The following is a 24555-nucleotide window of genomic DNA, read 5'->3' as shown; positions in this document are numbered from 1 at the left end:
TCATGTCATAATCCCCTCATCAGGAATATAAAGGCTCAATTGATGCAGATATCTTTCATGACTAAAGATATCTAAATTTACTTGGACAAAGTCACTGATAAAAACAGTTAAAAGAATTATATTGCTTAATACTTGCCACTGAGCAATGGAATATGACCATACAATGAAAGACGAAAATAACGAACAGCGATCAATCTCTTAAATCCCACAAAGAATATAAAATAAAGAGTCTGACACATAGAGATCACTGGACACAACAGATATGGAACCAGGACGCCGTTTCATCAATAAGTGTAAATTTTCAACTAACTAGTCTTACGTCAACTACGTAAATCTAGTTACTATAATCTTAGTTTAGCGCAAACCACGGTTCACGAAACGACGTAAATGCATGCGTACGTTACTACTCGACTAAGTTTTCAACTAAGCTTATGTGCTTAGTTACCGCGTCCTGAGCATGCGTACATCATACTTCCGAGGTTTTTTTTCACTTGTCGTCTGGACCAAAATAATGAATGAAAAGAACGCAAAGAAAATCCACAAGTGAAATTGGGAGGCGACAGAGATGGCCGTGTTGGCAGAGGCAGTAAAATGTTCCTATACCATATTATTTGGGCACTGCATACTAAATCAAACATATCACTCCATAAACAAAATTTGTTTTTATCTATATAGGCCTATGTATATATTTTACATCTCTTCTTCTACAAAAGTAGTTGTTTTATGATTCCAAATGTCATTATATTTTAAGTGCATGTAGGTCGACACGATACATCTACATTGTATATAAATATTAACTATATATCCATACTTTAAATGGATAATTAATGTAGACTCATAGGCCTAAATGTGTTAAAACAATTGAATATATGTGCATATTTTATAATTTGGGATTATATACAGGCACGTACCATCGTTTTGCAAAGTGAAGTGGGGGCGGGTAGGGTGAGTGCAGCTGGAACATAAATTAGATGTTGGCTTTTCAAATCATCTTATAACGCAAAAAAGAGTTTTGTCCTATCTGCAAAATCCTAATTCGGAGATGAGGTTGAGTGGGTGGTGTTGGAATCTGTTGCAGTGATTTCCACATTTTTTTTTCTCTCAGGTTTCATTTTCTTCAATCGTGGGGGTGCTAGAGTCCTCTATCATGAGTGCCTCAAAACATTTTCCTAAAAACATCGTGTGTGTGTGGTGGTGGTGGGGGGGGGGGGTAGACTTCTTCTATCAATGCTAATAATCATACCACGCTAAATAGTTTTTATTAATAATTTAATCTCATTCACTTACAGTACATAATAATATAAAAATCATATTGTTAAAAAAAGTGGAGTAGCAACGCATGGTGCCCCCTCCCTACCATGTAGATGTTTTTCTTTATTTGATAACATAAAATATATATCTGTACGGATTATCCTGCACATCACTTATCACCGAAATTCGTCAAGTATCAAATTGTTACGAAGACCTTTTTTATTTGGAAGAACTTTATTTTTGATATTTTAAAAAATCTTGAAAAAAAAATCCCGTCTTAATGCAAGGTGAAGATAACGAACAGTGATCAATCTCATAACTCCTATAAGAATACAAAATAGATAGTCGGGCTAACACGGACCCCTGGACACACCAGAAGAGGGATCAGGTGCCTAGGAGGAGTAAGCATCCCCTGTTGACCGGTCACACCCGCCGTGAGCCCTATATCCTGATCAGGTAAACGGAGTTATCCGCACTCAAAATCAGTGTGCCAAGAACGGCTTAACAATTGGTATGAAACACGTCAGACAGCAGTCAGAGAGCAGTTAGGTTGTATTGACAAACTAGATCGTTATAACGACCGTAGAATTTTTAAAATGCTAACTTCAATCGATACTGTTGAAACCCCTGTACCATCAACTTGTTTGTCAGTAGCTTACCTCGATTTAAAAACTGACTATACCCAGAACAAGCTCTTGCATATCGAATCAGTTGAGATATATAAACACCATATGCATGTGATACTGGAATATTGCTACATAAATGTGGGAAGTTGACGATGGAGAAGCTGAAATCATCCCGTTTGTCATACATTTAAGTTGTCAGTTTGCCGTTATTGTCTACTTTCAATAAAATATCTAAGTATGTATCTCTTTAGACGGGATATTTTTTTCAAGATTTAAGATATACAATCGAAAATAGTAGATCTTAAAATAACTGTTCATGAAATATGTACATTACACTCCCGTAAATCCACCTACCATACGAGATATACCGAATTGAATCGGGCTCACTAATCATTTGTTCCAAGTTAGTCAGAGCTGAAGTTTTGAAGATATTTATAAATAGCCTACATATACTACAACAAAGTAAATGTTCCTTTTACGGTGGACTACTTTATAAAGAGATTAGTGAATAACATTGTACATTCATCATTTATGTACAGATATACACTTGTGGAAAATAATGATACAGTAAAGGTAAGCTATAAATTTTCTAGTTTTCAAAGGGAAGTAACCCTTATGGCTTTACATATTTATTGTTGTAAACGTCTAAAAGCATCTGGTCTTGAAAAATTAGATCACGACGCAAATCTAATCGTTAAAAATTCCATATATATTTAAAAACAGCTGACCATGATTTTTGCTTACGTACATGTAGGTACTTACGTAAGGGTTCGACCTGACGTAGTGTTTCTACAAGTTAGTAGAAAACTTGCGTAAATTCTAATCTTACGTCATTTGATGAAACGGACTTACGTGAAATATTTAGTCTAGTCAGAAAGTTACGCCAAACTAAGCTTACGCAACTAGTTACGATGTTTGATGAAACGGTGTCCAGGTGCCTAAGAGGAGTGAGCATCCCCTATCGACCGATCACACCCACCCTGAGCCATATATCTTAATGACGTCAACCAAGTTTACCGTTATCAAAATCAGTGTGCTAAGAACGGCTTAAAATTTGTATTAAACACGTCAAACAGTAATTAGCCCAGTGATAGGTTATATGGACAAACTAGAGATCATTATAACGACAATAAAAATTTCAAAATGCAGACTTTAAACGAGATTGTTGAAACCCTTGCACCACCAACTTGGGTGTCAATAGCCTGCCTCGATTTTGAATCTGATCATACCCAGAACGAGGTCTTGTGCATCGAATCAGTTGAAATATTTAAACGCCATATGCAGACAATAAGGGAATGTTGTTACATAAATATCGGAAGTTGACGATGGAGAAGCTGAAATCATCTCGCTATTAATAGAGTTGAGTTATTCTATCGTTAATATTCATTTTCAATAAGTACAAAGCAGATGCGAAAGAGTCCGTGGTGTCTTTTATTTCGAGTTTGCAGGGATATATTGAATCAAAATATGAATGAACATTACTATTGTTAATAGATAAAACGTCGTCGATATATCTAAATGTCGAGTTAAAGCCCGCATCAAGATACCTTCTCTTCTCATGTAGAAGCTTTTGAATAAATTATGCTTCATAAGAATATAAGAATATAGATTTTCGCCAAGATAGGTCAAAGTAAGCTTTTTTCTAAAGTAGACCTGTGTAACGGATATTGGTAATTCCCAAAGAGAGATGAGGAAAAAGACCTGACATCATTTGTAACACCTGATGGTTTGTTTAAATTCAAGGTAATGCCTTTCGGTTGATCAAATTTTATCGCAACATTCAATTGAATGATGCGAGCCTTGATAAAAGATCTCAAAGACACTGAAAGTTTCATCGAAGATATTTTGATTTATTCGGAAACTTGGGAAGAGCACATTTTGTCTCTTAGAGGTTTCTTAGATATACTTAGATCTGGGAAGTTGTCAGCAAAACGATCAAAATGTTATGTTGGATTTAGTTAATTAGAAATTCTAGGTCATTCAGTTGGTGATGGTGTGATGAAACCTAACAATGCGAAACTAGAGGCAATAAAAAAATGTTCCATGTCCTGGAACTAAGAATCAAGTAAGATCTTCCCTAGGTCTCATGGGTTATTATCGCAAATGTATCCCTAATTTTGCTGTAATAGCCTGTCCATTGACATATCTGACAAAAAAGGGTGTTCCTAACAAAGTCAAGTGGTACAAGGAACACGAGAGGTCTTTTCAGTCATTAAAGTTTGTGTTGTTGTTTTCACCCATTCTCAGACTTTCAGATTGTCGAAACGATTTTTATCTTAGAACCGATGCTTCGGACTATGGTATCGGCGCAGTGTTATTGCAAGAGCACGACAAATTGCTTCCTGTTGCGTACGCTAGCCGCAAGTTGAGTGAAAGAGAAAAAAGATACTCTGTAATTGAGAAAGAATGCTTGGTAATAGTGTGGGCAGTGAGGAAATTTCAGACATTCTTGTATGGGATACATTTTTTCTTACAGACTAGTCATCAACCTTTAATGTACGTACATAGGTCGAAAGTGGCAAATGGTAGATTGCTGCGCTGGACAATTTATTTGCAGTCTTACAATTTTACGATCCAGGCTATCAAAGGTGTTGATAATATTGGTGTTGATTTCCTCAGTCGTCATGTACAGTAGTTAGTATCATTATTCTCAAAATATGGGTTCCACAATTTTGAAGTTAAAGAGGGGAGGTATTGCCACAATTTGTACATAGTAACTTATTAACTTGTATGAGAGAGTAACTATATTTAGGCGAGAGTGAGGTCACGTGTTTTGTAAAACCAGTTATATAGGGTGCGTCAGTCCAGCACGAGTCGTCGAGAAGGTGTGTCCTTAAAACAGAGAGCGCTCAAGTCATGTATGTGTGGACCTGTTTGGTCATATAGATTACCCTGTGTGGTCAAGAACTGTCCTGTGCGGTGGTACTGTTGTGTGTGTGTGTGTGTGTGTGTGTGTGTGTGTGTGTGTGTGTGTGTGTGTGTGTGTGTGTGTGTGTGTGTGTGTGTGTGTGTGTGTGTGTGTGTGTGTGTGTGTGTGTGTGTGTGTTGGTAGTGCCGTTTACTCTGTGAAAACCTGTGTCGTCATATATCTGTCCAATGTGGTGGTGCTATTATGGGTATTGATGGTGCCGTTTTTCTGTGTGAAATCCTGTGTGGAATGGCAGTGACCTCTGATTTGTACTCATTGAGGCGATTCACGTAATCTGTGTACTGGTTCTGTCTGATTGTACTGCATGTGAGTGTCATTGTACTACTAGCAATGCGAAAATCGACTTCCACTACATGTATCAGCGTATTATACCTGGATGAGGCATTATGAGAAATCTCTGAAATGCATGTTACAACTACGGATACCAAGTGGTGACATAACCAACATGTGCAAGTATCCGTACCATGTATGCACATCGTATTGTAAACCAATGAATCATTGAACGTTCTATTTCCCTATACGGTCGGGGTTTTGGGGAAATAGACTGTCTATCTTTAAGCAAAGTACGTTGTGTTATTGCCATACGTTATGTAATTTGAGTGTGTGAGTTTTGAGCGTGTAGTGTGTGAATGGTTTTATCTGTGCCCCTTCTGTGTGAATAAAGTTATTTCTCGTGTGTGTGTTTCTTTTCGAAATGTCATTGTTCAGTTTGAAGACGAGGTGTTTTCCTATCTCCAGTCAAAATTGTGACAATACTCCTCCTAGGCTCACGATCTCTTCTTTGGCATATCTAGGGGTCCGTGTTTGTCCAACTCTATTTTGCATACCTTATAGAAGTAGTGGCATAAATATTCCTTAAAGGATTTATAATATCAATCACCGTTCGCTACCAATAACCTAGGAAAACATGCAACACGATTTTCACCAGTATGTGCTTTCAATGTGTATATAACATTTGATTTCTATATCATTTAAGTAAAAAATGGATTGGATATCTTAAAAATTGACAGGATTGATAATTGTTTTGGTCACTCAATAAAAATTCGCGTCTTTATTTCTTGTTTAACCATTTTGCGCTTTAATTGTAAAAAAGGAGGTATTTTCTATTACAAACTAGAGTAAGAATCGTTGATTCATAGCAACATCGAATCTGATCTAAGTATGATCAAGCATATATTGTTTTTGTAAGTTCTCGAAGCGGATTTTGATGTTTTGATTATTCAGTTGTGATAAACAAAAACGCATCTTTAATCATTTTCGAATACATTTTACACCGTGTATGTATCTGTATACATAAATGGCTTCATTTGGAAAGTTTTGGTAGTCAATTGTGATGATTCAGAATATTTAATCATATAAAACAATTATTACAATTTCTCGGTCAAAAAGATTCTTTAGCTTCTCATATTGAAACAAACAAATCTTGAAATTCGTACACTGTTTAAAACCCCAATTCATCATAAGTATTGCCGTTTGCTATCGTAAACTTGTTCGTATATATATATATATATATATATATATATATATATATATATATATATATATATATATATATATATAGTAATGCTCCAAATATGCCGAAGTTGAGTTGTGACGCAATTCCTTGCTTGAATAAACATTCATGATTCTATTCGGAAGGTGTCAGAATTTCCCAAAAGATATAATAACTTGCTAGATTTTCCGATTAGATATATCTTAGGTCACCATCTCTTTTTGCAGAGAAATCAATCACATTACGATGGTTTTCGGTATCGGAAATTATACCAATTTACTTTTTATAAAGAAAAACCGTTATAGGGTTTAACAAGCACAAAGATGGCAGACGATGGTATACATTTATCGAAAAAAAAAAATGATTGGAAATTCATAAATTCATGCCACCTTTAAATTCTTTTCAGCTGAGCCATCAGTAACAACCTTCATAAACGGATCAAGTACAACACCAGTCCCAGGAACAAAATATAAAATAGTAAACCTATCAGCTAGAAGTTACTGTTTTTCCCCATCAATCTCCTCAGCCAATCTTCAATACAGCGTTGGGGTTAGTGTTAAAAGAAATATTTAGTAGAACTGAGATCTTTGTTAAACCATTTTTAGATCAATTTAACCCACCGTCTTTTCTACTTGCACCTACGGTTCCTAGTTTACAACAAATGGATTTTTTCAATTGAATTTCGTTTTCACGAACTAAGATTCATTCCCTTGAAATGAAATTACTTCCCACGAAATAAAATCAATTCATTTGACATAAATTCGTTCTCACAAAATAAAATCCACTCCTTCAAAATGAAAGTCTTTCCCACGGAGTAAGATTTTCTTAAAGTAGTTTGGAGTAATGCCATTTTGGGGGATTAACTCTATACGGTATTTAATTCATTATTTTATATCTATTTGAATTTTCCCAGCCAATGATTCTAAAATTATAATTGCCACCTAATGTTTAATATAAAAATTATACAGTGAATTAATTAAATGTAATATAATGAAGTGATATCATGCTTCAGTAGCTCTATAATTCTAATGTATATTATCTTGAATGTGAAATAAACCAAGGAATAGTTTGTGTGTAGCGAGGAGGGGGTTATTTTGCATCAAGCTGTAAGTTCACCGGTCATTCAACAATTACAATTATTTTCATCATGACAGCTTTAAAAAAGATCCACTGCATTACACCAAATTTCTACACGATGAGTGATGAATGATTTTTCGGATTTGAAACATTTCGGTTGAGCATCACTGAAGAGACATTATTTGTCGAAATGCGCATCTGTTGCATCAAAATTGGTACCGTATAAGTTTTACATTAATAACAAAAATAAATAAACTATCGGGACAAAAAATAAAACACGGCTATTTTAAATTCACAATTTTGAAAGGCTTAAAAAATGTGTGTTTAGTATGTAAAAAAAAATATAAAAATAATCATCAAACCCTGTATTAATTTCCAGTATCTACCAGTACGACTATAGGTACATGTACAAGTGTACAAGTAAAAAAAACAACGATGACAGCTGAGTCGTGCCCAGTTGTGCAGACTTTTGGGAGATGTAACACCCTTGCACCCTTTTAAAACTTAATCTTCTAAATTTGTCAAATAAAATGTCCCTGAAAATGTTTGCAGTCAAAACACGGGTGATACACAGACGCGCAGAAGTTCAATGGTGGGTATATAAATAGAACACAGCTGGAAAAAAAATCGGAAGAAAACGAGCCGTTATTAAAATATGTGTAGTAATAAACAACGTAACTTACTGATTTTTCCTTTCAAATCGAAACTTCCTATTTCTCTGTGCGTGTTAATTACAAATAATTGTTTCTAGACAAGCAAATGTTTATGAACTGTACATGAAGGAGCTTTCAGATGTACTGTCCCCGGTTTGCGCGGCAAACCACTGCCTACTTTTCATACTACTTAGAATGAAATTGGGATAAATTTTCACTCTCTGGACAGACAAATAGCTCTTATTCTGCCTTAAAATCGACAGCTTTATGTTCTCCTTCAAATATACTGTCTTTTCTGGATTCCTAAAAATAGCTTCTTTAACAAAACGAATAAAGCTTTCGAAAAGTATCGTACTTTTTCAATAGATTTGATATACAATCCCGATAGTTTCCGAAGCTACACTGTAAACGATTTTCACGATAAACGGAAAACCTGATACACGCAAAACACGATAGACCTGATAAACGCAAAACACGATAGAAAACGGAAAACCCGATAAACACAAAACACGATACGATAGGATATACGCACGATAGGATACACGCACGATAGAACACGATAAGAATGTCAAGAATAACTTTGCGGGTACTGTAATGGTAATTCCACACCTCTGAATGTACATGCAGGTTCATACTATAAATTTCATCTATTGTTGAATGATTTGTAACGTTTTGCAGTATGATGTTATATATATACTTAACTCTGATTTCCAAGACGATATTCATTACAAACATAAATATTATCAATTGTTCCAAAAACCTTCTGATTTCCTTCCTTACTTTAACAGAATTGGAAAGGTCTTTCAAATCTTCACCATTTAGATCCAGAAATGTCCTTCCATTAATTGCATTGTTTATCATATAAGAAATTGGATTTATATTTAAAATACAAAACATATTGGACAAAGTGTTTTCTTCCAAATTATTGTTACTGGTTCTCCTGGTGCACAAGTGTATGAATTCACTTCAAAGAGTTCAACATACAATATTTGACCAAAATTACGTACCTGCAACAGCAATTATGATGTCTTAAGATGCTTTTTTTTCATCTTAACCAATCGCACAATTTATTAACATCGAATTCTTCGAACCCTTCTGCGTCCTTCAATCCTGCCATGGCGCTAAACGGATATGACGTTCTGCAGATGTAGTTATTAACTCGTACCCGCATGAGTCGTTCAAGTAATTTTACTTTATCTTATGACTAAGTTATATATTATATGATTATTTTAAGTCTTAGATTTGTATGTCTCAAGCAAATTAAGTTCATTTCTTTCATTAATTTTTATTTTCAATAGCTTACAAATGTAATAGATATTAATCCAAATAGATGTACAAGTTAACAACAGCTGTTACACTGCATGTGCTTATGAGACACATTTACTCAGAACATTCACAAGCACCAAATTTTCGAATACAATGCAGTGTCGATGAATGAAAAGAAACATATCGTAAATACAATTCTTTTTACCGTCACGTAATGAAACATCACTCCGACTTGCTGGATAGGCCTAGTGAAATGCATGTCCATCAGTTAGATGATGCTCGAAATCTACCGAATAACAGCGACCAGGAACAGATTGACATAATACAGATGGTGAGTTAAATGTAATCATGTCATTGTTTGATATTAAATAGTGCTTGTAAGCAAGTGTAATCGAAATTTCAATATGATAAAACTCTGCTTTTACTTATTGTTAGGGGCTGACAAATATATTTTCATGCACTTACGCATTGGCAAGTGCATTGCTTGGTTCGCTTTTTTTTTTTTGCCACATCATAAACTGATATGTTGATGTTCATCAAAATTTACTTGCCCATCCCTAAAATTCACTAGCCCCGGGCGTTGGGCAATTGGATTTGTCAGTCCCTTCTTTTATGTATTTATAATGAAGTGATCTGTATCGTAAATACGTTATCCTGTTGTAGGACACTGGGGAGGTTATGGAAGTGGATACTGAAGATAATCCAAGAAAAGACACTATGGAAGTTGAACTTGACCATAGTGAATGTTACGATAGAGGCAAAGCAGTGTCTTTTATTATGAATCTCAAAGAAATGCACAGGATACGGGAGGTATATACTTGTTTGCATTTTATGTTTCATTGAAAGAGAGGTCGAATAACCTACTTGTAATGTATATGTGTTGCTTGTAACTTACAACAATTAAACCTCAGGTATACAAGTATCCTCTGTCATCAAGATTTCCCTTGGCAAATTATACACACATGTGTACCTATAGCAGTGTTAAAATTTATTTGCATGCAGAAACAAAGTACCAATTGATACTTGTTTGTATAAAGATGTTGTACGCATGCAAAATACAAAACTTATATAATATCATGATGGACGAAATGATGACAATTTCATGATTCTCAAAATACTCTATGCAGAGCTGTATGATGATCGTCGATGGGATAAAAGTTATTTAAACCTGTCTAATATCCTTTGGATTTTGTATTAAACATGTTAAGGTAGAAAAAGCACAAACTGCAATACATGTATATTATTATTATGAATTTCAGACTACTGCAGAAGCTGTTGCAAATGGGATTAATGGCATAGTCCAGAAATACATCGACATGTTGAGGAATAAAGTACATCAATGTTTGCAGGGTGCTGGTATTCCTGAACACATCAACGAGTTGAATAAAGTATTTGACGTTGAACTGCCATTTCATGGTGTTGTTGCATCGCATGAAAGAAAGAAATTTATAAAAGAGGACTTCCTATATATTGTATGTATAGTGTATAACTTTACATATGTATTTTTGTAAATGTTATGAATGCACAATTGTTGGTGTGTTTTTTGTTTTTGTTTTTGTTAAATTTCATTGAAGCAACAATATTGAAGCATAATCATTATCCATGTTAAGAATGGAGCAACAGTTCAATTTTACATGTACTATACATACAATTTTCTTTCATAGGAACCAGAACTTGTTCGGGTAGGACAAAGGCTGCGAGTTATTAGACGGAGAGGAGATGCTAACCTTGATGTTGTTAGACTCTTTCTAGTATGTGCATATTACACAAAGTATTGAACAATTTCTCCAGAATGAGGACACACTTGAACTTATTATGCAGGATCCTTTACCTTTTCATGGCTTTTTTTTTCTGATATTAGAACTGGCACTGCATATAGACGTAATGTTCTATTTCAGCAGAACAGATTAAGTTTGTCAATTATTCTCTATTTTGATGATGTAGACATTTGTAATCCTATGAATAAGCAAGCTGGAGTGCACAAAATTGGTATATTCTACTACAGTCTTGCAAATTTTCCTGTAATTTATCGATCTCGATTACAAGCAACATGCTTATTGGATGTTATTAAATGAAGTATTATGAATAAGCATGGGATTAATGTTGTTCTTGATCGGCTTAAAACTGATTCAGAAGTACTTTCTAATGGCATAACATGATCCATAAATGGAAATAATTATGATATTGTAGGGGGTTGTCTTTGTGTCATTGGTGACACTTTAGCTGCCCATGAATTTGGAGGATTTAAGTTAGGGGTGGGATTTGCATATCAAAAATGTAGGAGTTGCGAATGCACTTTTGACGAAATGCAAACAAATTTTGAGGACCATCTTTTTATCCAAAGAACATTAGAACGATATGATGATCAGTGCAATGAGCTTGCAATAGCACATACAGTGTCTATTAGAGATGATATTTCTCGTTCTTATGGTATTAATTTTCAAAGCATTGCAAGAGAGTTTCCCTATTTTAACTTGACTGAGCACATATCACATGATATTATGCATGTAATGTTTGAGGGTGTTGCAGTTCATGAGATAAAATTAATATTAAAAGTTCTTCTAGATGTAAAACTTATTTCATTAATAGAGCTCAATAATGCTATAGATAATTTTTGTTATGGATATGCAGATAGAAGTAGCAGACCAGTGACAATTTCTGCCAAAGTGTTTAATGGGAATGACACAACATTAAAACAATCTGCAACTAGAATGATAGTGCTTATGAAACTACTTCCTTTTTTCCTCATTGAAAAATTAAATTGTGATTTCAACAATAGATATGTAGCATTTTTGGTAAAATTATGTGAAATTACATTGATTTTGATGTCTCCAGTTGTATCATATGAGTCTGTGCAAATGCTGAAAATGATTATATCTGATCATCTAAGAAAATTTACATATTTATTCCCAGGCAAAAATATCATTCCAAAACAGCACTATCTTATTCACCTACCCTCAACAATAGAGAAATTTGGATGTCTCAGTAATGTCTGGTCCATGAGGTTTGAATCAAAACACAATTTTATTAAGGAACACATGACTGGCTGTCATAATTTTAAAAACATTGAAAAGTCTATTTCAGATCGATGTGTTATGTATGAATGTACTTTAAATTTGTGTGATGATCATCCACTTCTTAACAATGGTTGTATGTATGGCAAAACAAAGCCTGTGAAAAATATTAACTACTGCAAAGAGGGGCTTTCAAGTTTTTTTGAAATAGATGAAAACCAGGTAATATTTATTCATGAGGTGGGATGGATCATATATGAGGGTAACAAACTTGTATCTGATCAATGTGAAATTGCATTTGGTGTGGCAAATGGTGTACCTGAATTTGGAACTGTTAAGTCTATTTGGATTACCAAGGAACGTGTTGATGAATATGACATTCAGAATGTTTACTTTAATATTCATATGTTTGAAACTTTGAATTTCAGTGGAGAATTATTGTCATATCAAATAAAGCAACCTGATTTACCACAAGGTAATAAACTGATCTACATAGAAAACATGTTAATAGATTACCCTCTCCATTTATATGAGGGTAAACAGCAAAACCTGTTCATCCCAATTCCTTATGATTTAGTTGATATGATACATAAAGAGTTAAATATGTAAACAAAAAGACATAATTAGCTCTATATTTAATATGTATTTTTTCATGTGAAAAATCATCATTACAGCACTACTATAAAGAAAAACAAAATTGTGTTATTTTACCAAACTCTTTCTTATTGAAGACATGAGTCTGTCTGGGTGTCATATTATATGAATATTTCTTTACGGGCTATTTTATCTTGTTATGTGATATCAACAGTTGGTTATGTGATGTAAATATCTTTACTTGAAAATTTTGACATCCTATCATTACATCATGACTATTTTCACAATCTATTATTTGATGTCAAAGTGCATTATGAGATTTAAGTACATCTGTACTTTCCATAAAAATTGTGCTTAATTATTGATTGCAATTTAGATGTAATTAGAAGTTTACCACAATCTAATGTATTATCTGAATCAGATCCATTTTTTTTTTCAAATATTGTATTTTTAATTATCAAAAATGAATTTGTTATTTGTTTGCTAATGTTTTTGGAAATATTTTCTTCACAATAAAACAGTTGCAATTATGTGAATGTGAAATAATGAAATAAATGATACTGGAATTAAATACAATTCTGATATCTTTATCTTTGTTTATTATTATAGTATATATAGCGATTAGACTACCAGATTTAAGTAATTTGTACTGCAGCTGCTCTGAAATATCCTCGATGCAGTAAATAATTTATTGTTTTAAGTAAACCAATTAAATATTGCAATTTAAAAATATATTTGTAATAGTTAGTAATTAATAGTTAACTGTAAGTAAAAACCAAGTAATTTGTTGTTACTTGCATACACAAATTTAAGTAAATATGAATTACTAAGTAAAAGTTTTTTAGAGTGTATGTCGTACCTACGACTTTGTATATGTCGTTTATACGACTAATTATCTCGTAATTGCGACTTATTATGTCGTTCGTACGACGTAGTATGTCGTACGTACGGCATATCTCGTAATAACGACTTATTATCTCTTACGTACGACTTAGTATCTCGTTCATACGACGTAGTATCTCGTACGTACGACATACCAAAAATTTATATCAATTGGCAGCAATACCCTTCCGTAAAATATAGCGAATAACGCGTGTATGAAATCGGCAATGTTGCGAGTAAATAATGTTTATATGGGTCGCTGTCTACAAACTGTTTGGTAATGTTATCCCTTTATACATCGATCTGTAATCTGTAATTGGCGCTGTTTTTCTAAAATAAACAGTGCAATCATTATTTATTTTTGGATTACAAATTATAATGCGTTACATTATTGACATCTAGGCCCAAGGCTAAGCTAGTGTCACGGGTGCATTTCGGAAAGAATGAAAAAGAAAAAAATGACGCACAAATGAATAAAAATAATCAAATTTAAAGTGGAAATCACATTATTTTGATAAAGCAATCTTATCATTATTTTTGAAATGTGAGTTGCACGTCGTAAGAAGTGGGAGCACGGTGTTTTATACATACTGGCGTACTCAAGATGTTACGAGTTCAATAAGGACATTATTTTATATTCAATTTAAAGTTAAGAAATAAAATATTCTATTATTTGTATACTGAAAAGTTCAATTATATTGTATCTTTAATTTTTTTGTAAATCTACCAGTTGGCACTAGTTATATTGTAATTGTTGTTACAAGGTGAAGGTCAGTTGATCCGAATATGTATTGAATTTGAAGACCAAAACAGAATGTATGATGTAGGCCTACCACTGTTTATAGCTTCGATTTATCCATTTTCTCGCAGTTTATCAGGGCCTCTGTCTAAGCGGTTTTTGAAAAAGTGAATGGGTGTTTTTTTTAAAGGTAAAGTTAATGCTTCAACAAAACAATATCCACGTCTTTTTTCTTGTATCTTCCTTCGAAAAATTGAAAAATACTCAATCTAAATCCTTTCTACCGACAACTAGTACACCCGAGCACGGCACGAAACATCTTAATGCAACATTATTTACAAGCCGTTAACGTGAAAATTGGTTTTTCGTGGATTAAATATAATCTGTTTATGAAATGGCTAATAAATGTTTCCAAACCCGAGGGCGCATATGACATCACACATTATGACGCTAAAATAGCAATAGTAAATATGCATATCGCAAGATTTGAATTTCATCGCTTTCAAACTTGAAAACTACGCAAAATATTTCATTTAAAACACATTAAATTAGTTTTAGGCATGAAAAGAATCAATTTTGCTGCAAAAATTAAAAAGTTTAGAAACATGCATTGTGTCCTTTAATTACATACTTGAAAACATTTGCATTGTATTGCATGTGGGATTCATCAATGTTCGTTGTCTTCACCTTTCACGTAAAAGAAAACAATGTGAGTAGTATAACGCACCTCGATGGCTGGTTCATTTGAGTGCAGTTTTGAGTGCAGGTTTTATAGAGAGTTCAACTAAGTGCAGTTTTGAGTTCAAGTTTTATAGGGACATGAGTGGAGTTTTGAGTGCAGGGGTTAGCGGGGTCAAGCTGGCCAGGTAAGACGGTCAAGATGGCCAGGTGGCAGGGTCAATCTGAGCAGATACCGTGTGAACGTTCACTTTGACTTTTGATTTTCTGAATGTTGCTTTTGACTTCTCCACATGGGGTTGTGTCTAGGCATTGTATTGGCCAGTCGATAAAAACCTGTCATCTACGATGATAAGGAAATATAGAAAACAAAAAAGAAACAATCAAAATATGATTGAAATAGATTGAGAAATAAATCAAACATATAAATGAATAGATAAAACAAATAATGACTACAATTGCAATAAAGATCAACAGATATGCGAGCGGATCCTCATGTAACATCCAATTCTAATTAGATTCTAAACCTATAGAAAAGTGCATTCATTTTTGAAAGACAAAATATATAAACACCTCTTTTGTCATATTTCAATTGCCCCGCCTATTTTCACACCTTCTATAAACATGTTAATTTCAAATACCCGGATTAGCTGACCTCTATTGCAGTAAAAAAAAAAGTACTTTGGAATTTGTGTAGAATATACAATTTATACACAGGTCGGTCTTTGCATTATGCAGACAGTTCCGATAAACAATTTTGATGAAAATATTTTTCATTTAAAAAGAGAAACTTGATCTTACAAATGTAGCAAGACAAATAAATTATTCCTATATACAAAAAAAATCTACTGAGGAGACAGATATACATTTCTCTGCGTTTGTTAAAAACTACCAAACGTGATAAAATGGCATCCGATTTTGATCTGCGCAGTGGTTTTTCAGTAAACTGTTTTCTTTCGATTATTTGCAGATTTTCACTGTTGAAAGTCCGTCTAGGTACATTTTGAAATAATTGATCAAATCCCTAACAATGTTTACCTGTTCTACATTCCATGCCAGAATGACTTGCACAGTCTGTACGTTTCTAAGGGCGATGTTTGAACGATCTGCACGTTTCTATGGGCGTGACTTGACCATGCAAGGAACGGTTCTTGCACGAAACGGTTTGCATGGAATGCTGAACGGTCTGCACAAAAAGCTGAACGGTTTGCATGGAACGGAGAACGGTTTGCGCAGAACGGTGAACGGTTTGCACGGAACGAAACGAAACGATTTGGAGGTGCAGCAGCACGCTTCAGGGTGTGTACATTTATGTAAGCTGAAGATAACGAAAAGTGATTAATCTCATAAGACTTCTAAGTAATACAAAATGCGGAGGCATACATGGACCCCTGAATGTACCAGAGGTGGGATCAGGTGCCTAGGAGGAGTAATCACTTATGGGAGAGGTTTTCGAAGTTGCTAGAACTTGTAACCAATCCTTTTGGATATATATACTCTAAAATATGTTTGAATCAATCAGTTCCTGTCAACCGGTCACACCGGCCGTAGGCCCTATGTCTTCATCAGGTAAACGGAGTTTGCGTAGCTTTCTGCTAGAGAAAGAGAGGAATGAAATTCAAATCTTGCCATATGCATATACATGTATACTTTCGATATTTTACGCGCCATTACGTGTGACGTCATGTGCGACCTCGAACGAGACGGTTTGAAAGCAGTTGTTTGCAATTTGATAGACGAATTAGAATTAGTCAACAAAAAGATTTAGTTGACAAATAAGTCCGTGTTCACGTTAATTACTTGTCGATAGCATTGTATTAGGGTGTTTTGTACCACGTACGGGTTTACGAGCTGTCAGAAGAAGGGGATATGGATTTTTGTCCAATTTTGTGAGAGAAGACTTGAATGATCTAATCATACCAGTGCAAGGACGTCGTTATACAAAAACAGTCGCCTTTGCCCATGCAGTTTTCCACAAAAAAAAGTTCCAAAGAGATTCAGTCAAACTGTGGGAATGTATTAGTAGAAGCTAAGCACGGTTACAGCATATGCATTCTAATCTGATCTCAATCGCTTCACAAAATATACACTCGCACTCTGGGAATATAAAGTGATCTTGTAAAAAATATATGTTTTTGCCTCCAGTTTCTATAAACTTGTTGATTTACAAACATTTTAAAGATCAAAAGATAATTGAAGCTGTACTTATAGATAATAAAATATTGTAGATCTCAACTTCAGATTGAATTATTACAATTCAAAATAACATAATTTAACTCATAACATAAAGTGCAATATAAGGCAGTGTTCCAACTTGCTAACAACGTGCATATCACAATCTAAACACGAAAGAGTATTACTAAATTTAAAACAATTAAAGTATTGTGATTCCTACTTTGCATTTCATTATTTTCACTTATTTATTTATTTTTGAAACGCTCCCGTGACAGTAGGACTAGTGATCAAATATGTAACAGGCATCATATTTTTTAAATCCAAAAATAAATGTTAATTGCACAATTTATGATAAAACAACGCCAATTACAGATACAACACTTTTTTTCACAAATCAATAATATCAAAGCATATGATATTTCAACACTTAACAAGACCATTCCTCACGCTAAATCAAAGAATCTATCTTTTACATCAATGACAGTTGCTTCGTCAACAAAAATGGATAACGGAAATATTCATATCGAGTGATCAGGCAAACAGCAAATTGTTTTGTTAACCATCCTGATTCCACGTTCAAGTATTCAAGTTGCTGGATTTCTTCAATAACAATATCTTCCAAAATCAGTGTACCAAGAATTGCCTAACATTGGCATAAAACACGCTAGACAGTATTGAACCCAATGATAGGTTGTATTGACAAACTAGATCATTATAACGATAATAAAATTTGTGAAATGCTGACCTAAAGCGAAACTCTTCAAACCCTGTAATATCATTGTATGTGTCAGTAGCCCTATGGATAAAAAAAAAATGATCATGTACAGAACAAGCTCTTGCGTATCGAATCAGTTGAGAGTCATGAGATTGATAACTGTTCGTTGTCTTCACCTTTCTTATAAACACCTTATGCAGGTGTAATGGAATATCACTACATAGATATGGAAAGTTGACGATGGAGAAGATATTTAAAGGTATTTTAGTAAACTTGAAATCACAGAATTTTCCCCAAATCAATAGCATTAAAACATATGACTTTTCAACACTATACACGACCATTCCTCACAATAAATTAAAGACTAGACTTTTTGACATCATAGACAGTTGCTTCTTCAACAAAAACGGAAAACTGAAATATTCATATCTAGTGATCAGTCATTCAAAAACTTACTTTGTTAAACACCACTCTGATTCCACGCACAAGTACTCTGAAGTTGAAATAAAAAATATGCTAGAGTTCCTCATTGACAATATCTTCGTGGTCTTTGGTGATCATGTCTTCCAACAGTCTGTTGGAATTCCCATGGGCACGAATTGTGTTCCTTTGTTAGCTGACCTGTTTTTATATTCATATGAAGCAGAATTTATTCAAAAACTTCTACGTAAGAAGAAAAAATCTCTCGCTGTGACCTTCAATTCGACTTTTAGATATATCGATGACGTTTTGTCTATTAACAATGATAGCTTTCATTCATATGTCGATTTGATATATCCCTGTGAGCTCGAAATAAAGGACACCACAGAGTCGTCCACTTCTGCTTCATACTTAGATATTTTATTGAAAGTAGACATTAACGGCAAACTGACAACTCAACTGTATGACAAACGGGATGATTTCAGCTTCTCCATCGACAACTTCCCACATTTATGTAGCAATATTCCATTATCATCTGCATATGGTGTTCATATATCTCAACTGATTCGATATGCAAGAGCTTGTTCTGGGTATAGTAAGTTTTTAAATCGAGGTAAGCTACTGACAAACAAGTTGATGGTACAGGGATTTCAACAGTATCGATTGAAGTTAGCATTTCGCAAATTCTATGGTCGTTATAACGATCTAGTTCGTCAATACAACCTATCATTGGGTCAAATGCTCTCTGACGTGTTTCAAACCGATTGTTAAGCCGTTCTTGGCACACTGATTTGACTGCGGATAACTCCGTTTACCTGATCAGGATATGGGGCGCACGGCGGGTGTGACCGGTCAACAGGGGATGCTTACTCCTCCTAGGCACCTGATCCCACCTCTGGTGTGTCCAGGGGTCCGTGTTTGCCCAACTATCTATTTTGTATTGCTTGTAGGAGTTATGAGATTGATCACTGTTCGTTATCTTCACCTTGCATAAATATAACATTGATGGTGCCGGTTATATACGCTCTTACAAATATTTAAATGTATATATTTGGTACATTTAAAGATTATCGAAACCTTTTGGTAAGTACAATTCGTGTACATTTTCTTCTTAATTGTAATGGAGGTCAACATCAATATCAACATCTTAAATCAATAAAAGCTCAGTGGAATAATTTAACCTTATCAGCAATATCATTAATGTAGAGTAAGAATAATAAAGGATCGAGAACAGTGCCCTAGAATATCCCTACAATTGTAGTATCAGTAGGGGAAGAAAACCCATTGATAACCCATTTATTATGTATATAAGATACTGCCTACATCACTGGACAATAATTACGATCATGTTTCAACCTCATTACATTCTCAAGTATTTACATCGACAACTTAACAAGCTGGCGGCTCAAACCTATCCGGTTAAATGTTTATACTTGCGAATTGGGTCAACATTGAAAAAAGGTGTTCTCTGTGGTTAATAATTATAAAAGCTGGGTTTTATAACTGAATATATAGCTATCTATACAATATGTTGATCGAAGGTCGCATGTGACATTAATGTAAGAAGGTAATCCCTAGCTAATTAACGATATGTTTTTACAGTCCTTACTTAGATTTAAATCCCTATTGTGAATAAGTATAGCAAAATGTTCGGTTAATAATTGGTATAATTAATTACCATATACCTCTGGTATATCCAGGGGTCAACGTGTACCGCACTCTGCTTATTAATTATTCTTGATAGGGGTAATGCGATTGATCACCGTTCCTTATCTTCAACTTTTCAGCAAAAATCACAAGATTACAGTGTATTTCGGAAAATGCTAGGCTTTTCGTGTAGTGTAGATTCATCTGAGGTACATGATCCTTGTCAGATATGTAGGTTTCTCTTGTTGTGTAGATTCAACGTAGTTTATAAGATACAGTCCCTGAAACGTTCTACTTTACCTTTTTTTCGTTCGCTCTCCGTGCGGTCACCGTGCGCTCACCTTTTACAGTTTTGCGCTCACCATGCGTTCACCGTTTACAAAGCGTTCACCGTGCGTTTACCGTTCACTGTTATTCGGAACACCAAAGTCAAAGGATCGATTTTCATAGCAAGGCAAAAATGAAAAAGGAACGTGTGCATAAGAATGAAAGTAGACTTTCTTATTATATCAGAAATTTGATTTATAAAGCACAAATATCAAGATTATCAACTGCGAAAATTGAAGGAAAACTCCAGATCACTTATCAATATCAAAGAATGGAATAAATCATTGTTATTATTATTACAAAACACAAGTCTTGCTGGTTAAGAAGTGGAAGAAGCTCTGAAAAAGAGAAAAATGTAAAATCATTCGGTTATTAATTCAACCCTTATACGTATACATGTAGCGAAGAACGAGCGCTGGTACATGTACGTATATGAAAATGAGGCAGTTTCAGTTAATAAATACCTCGCCCCACACGAATTATAATTGTAACATTTTCAAGTTTGGGCAAAAGCACAATTTATTATATTTCATTTTGTCTCACTTGACAAGAATTCTATATAAGTTTATAATTTTTCTAAAGTCCCCGCCCCTTTCATACTTAAAAGAAACGCTGCTACACGGTAGTTTCCGACTTTAAATAAAAATTACTTACCTTTTACTTACTTACGGTATATTTCAATGCACATTCGTGGCCAAATGTCAAATGGATTTGACAAGTATTTCGGATTTTTTACGCCTATATTTATGAAAGACAACGTTAATAAATGCATTTACACCTTTCCTCAAATTTGAAACTTTTGAATCGTTTGTCTCTAATATAAAGATGAAATATTTCTCTATAATTTTGCCCCACATATGATATACGTACAGTTCAGTGAAATAAGCAGTTTTATCCGCATCAAAATATAAAAATATCGCAAAATCTAAATGTTAATGCATGGTCACACTATTTATTTTGTACGTACGTACATTAATCCTGGGACTATATCCTCAGGTCGATATACTATACATGTATTTGCAGTAAAATGATTTACGCAAACTACGTGGGAATAAACCCTTTATACTATTCAGAAGCCTGCAGGTCTCAACACGAGGTACCTGTTCTACCCGAATTGGTTGTTTAATACATTTATTGTGACTCCTTTCGGGGTTGGTTTTAATAGCGTGTAATCCAAACGACCGCGCTCGTGAATTTAGAAGTCATGCAAATATACTCGTAAATTCTTAGCGCTAATTACTAGACTATCTTTATTTCACATGCATCGTTTAAACTCTCGCATTAAGAAATTAAATACTATGCTACTTCAGTCAAAATGTATAATTACATGTAGTATACCGAGAAGACGCACCAATATTCGTGGTTTATGAAAACGTCAAGAATTCTAAATATTATGAAATATATGTTTCTATTTTTAATGTATACATGTATATGTATAAGTAATATACTGTAAACAATGTACATATGAAATTTTCTTTTGTTTGTGCATGATTACTACGTGCATTGATGTAAAAGTTTTCGATCATTTCCATCAGAAATATACATCCAGTACTTGCACAGAAATGAACACACAGATGTATTCATATATATATTATGTACCTGATTATCAAGTAGGCACAATCCAAGGAGGAAATCCGAAATATATCGAATGAATAGACCGTTTTGCGTTCACCGTTCGTTCTGCGTGCGTTCACCGTTCGCTCACCGTGCGTTCACCATTCGCTCACCGTGCGTTCACCGTTCAAGTGGGAAAGTAGAGCGTTTCAGGGACTGTAACCCATGATCATGTTTGGAATAAAATTGGAATTTGATATTTTGTTTCATTATTTTTGTTTTCAGATTTCTGGATCAGTCTTGCCATTGACAACAATTTAAGTAGTGGGACTGTCAGCTATTAGTGTAGGGTGTGAAACAAATGAATTTGATTTGCAAACAAATGCAACAGTGGACATAGACTCGTCAACATATGCAGATCTCTCTGGGAAATCAAATGTGTACTTCCAGATCACATTTACAAGCAGCCTTGGAACTCAGCATTCAACAGATTATAGATTTGGACCATATGATTTTGAAGGTATGAATACGGACAGTCTTTGAATATATATGACAGAAGAACCATTCTGCAAGGCCACTTCTTTGGATTCAGCTTCTTCTCAAATGTGAATTTCGTTGTTTTGATGAAAATGGGCATGATCTAAACATTAAAAGAAAATAAACAAAACGGATTCATGGATCCTTCATTGAGTATAGTAAAACACATATGTTTGTTTATTCAACGTCTCCTGAATTTGTTTAATAGTATCCAAAATTTAGCATGCAATTTTCTTGAAAGAAAGAGGACGACAATTAGACTTTCATGGCGTTGTTGGCATGGGGACTGAGAAGCAAGGCTAATACCTTTAAACAAAGATCCAATAAAAAGAATATTTACTCTAGAAAACAAACTGTGTTACAAAGCCTGCATAAAAAAACTGAAAAGCATGACCCATATTCTAGGATAATTTATCAAAATTCAAGAGACAAAAAAGATAGATAGAGTCTTGGGGTCTTCAGAAATGAATAAAAAATGACAGGGCCTAAAAATTAGTATCAAGGTTAAGTGATCTAGTGACCTTGGACTCTGACAATGAACATAAAAATTGATATAAATTTGAACTAATAGTGACATGGAATTTTCAAAAGTGGCAAGAGGACGACAGGACCTACACACTAGTATCAGGGTCAAGTGACTCTAGTGACTTTGACCTTAAAACATGAAATTGGTATTAGTAAAGAACCAGGTCTTGTAGATGTATGGGGTCCCCAGAAATGATAAAAGGATGATAAAATATGCAAATTCTGATCAAGGTCAAGTGACTCCAGTAAACTTGACCTTGACCTCTGACCTTGGACATACAAACTCATAATTTTAAAACTAGAATTGAAAGAGACATTGGATCTTGAAAAATGATGAAAGGATGGTGAGATCAACAAATCAGTTACAAGGTCAACAGTAACCTTGAATTCTGACCTTTAATCATAAATTTGGTAATATTTTAAGAACTAGGTTTGATAAAGAGATGGAATCTTCAGAAATATTAAAACGATTATGGGATCTATATATTGGTATTAAGGTCAAGTGACATTGACCTCTAAACCTAAACATAAGTAAGGTACACCTTTAGAACTGGGACCAATAGAGACATGGAATCTTCAGAAATGATAAACGGGTTTAGTTACCCACAAAGTAGTAACCCCTTTGACCTTGACATTTAACCTTGATTATAAAAACTTGTATAATTTTAGAAACTGGACTGATAGAGATATCGGATCATCAAAAATGATAAGAAGATTATGGACCTACACACTGGGATAAAGGTCAAGTGACACATGTTTTACTGGGGAAAAAACCGGGGATTTTTTGAAGATTTTCAAATCAAAGCCTTCGTGATGTAGAGTTTCGAAATGAAGCATAAACTGGTGTGGATTTTGTCAAGTAAAAGAAATAGTACTAGTCAGAAAAAGCCACTTTTATACAGCCAATACGTCGTTTGAGATAATTTATAATCGGTAGATTATAATCATATCTTATTTGTATTCCTTATAGAACTTTAAGTCCCTGAAACGTTCTACTTTACCATTTTTCTGTTCGCTCTCCGTGCGTTCAAATTGCACTCACCGTGCGTTCACCGTTCGCTCTCCGTTTACAGTTTTGCGCTCACGGTGCGTTCAACGTTCACAAAGCGGCTATCGTGCATTCACAGTTCACTGTCATTCGGAACACCAAAGTCAAGGGAGCGATATCATAGCAAGGCTAAAATGAAAAAAAAGAAAGTGTGCATAAGAGTGAAAGTAAACTTTCTTATAGTTCCTGAAACCTTCTACTTTCCCACTTGAACGGTGAACACACGGTGGATAAAGGGTGAACGCACGCAGAGTGAACGGTGAGCGCACGGTGAACGCACGCAGAGAGAACGGTGAACACAATTTAGTGAACGGTGAGAACATGAAGAACGCAAAATGGTCTATTCATTCGGTATATTTCGGATTTTTTTCCCTTGATTGTATTTACTTTATAATTAGGTAGAGAA

The 24555-nt window shown here is 34.4% G+C and overlaps 3 protein-coding genes across 7 annotated transcripts in view; 2 read left to right on the top strand and 1 right to left on the bottom strand.

Moving 5' to 3' along the window:
* Positions 1–24555, bottom strand: part of LOC130048670 (peroxidasin-like) — a 416263-nt gene that overhangs the window by 239050 nt on the left and 152658 nt on the right. The window lies entirely within an intron of this gene.
* Positions 1–24555, top strand: part of LOC125678922 (uncharacterized) — a 122857-nt gene that overhangs the window by 66360 nt on the left and 31942 nt on the right. For 2 of the 5 annotated variants that reach the window (XR_008799791.1, XR_008799790.1), the window contains exons 4-6: positions 6705–6847; positions 22325–22559; positions 23771–23842. Coding sequence is in view for 3 of the 5 variants with exons in the window: in XM_056153291.1 (XP_056009266.1) it covers positions 6705–6847; positions 22325–22360 (179 nt within the window). In the remaining 2 variants the exon portion in view is untranslated. The remainder of the gene's footprint in view (positions 1–6704; positions 6848–22324; positions 22560–23770; positions 23843–24555) is intronic. The other 3 variants (XM_056153290.1, XM_056153289.1, XM_056153291.1) reach the window with 2 other exon arrangements.
* LOC130051325 (uncharacterized) lies at positions 9963–11438 on the top strand. The gene is made up of 3 exons (XM_056153292.1): positions 9963–10104; positions 10554–10766; positions 10959–11438. The coding sequence occupies exons 1-3, from the start codon at positions 9973–9975 to the stop codon at positions 11070–11072; spliced, it is 459 nt and encodes a 152-aa protein (XP_056009267.1). The 5' UTR covers positions 9963–9972; the 3' UTR covers positions 11073–11438.

The sequence above is a fragment of the Ostrea edulis genome, chromosome 1 (genome assembly GCF_947568905.1).
Source record: "Ostrea edulis chromosome 1, xbOstEdul1.1, whole genome shotgun sequence".
Lineage (NCBI taxonomy): Eukaryota > Metazoa > Mollusca > Bivalvia > Ostreida > Ostreidae > Ostrea > Ostrea edulis.
Note: the sequence above shows the minus strand (reverse complement) of the source record. Positions and strands in the feature narration are given on the sequence as shown.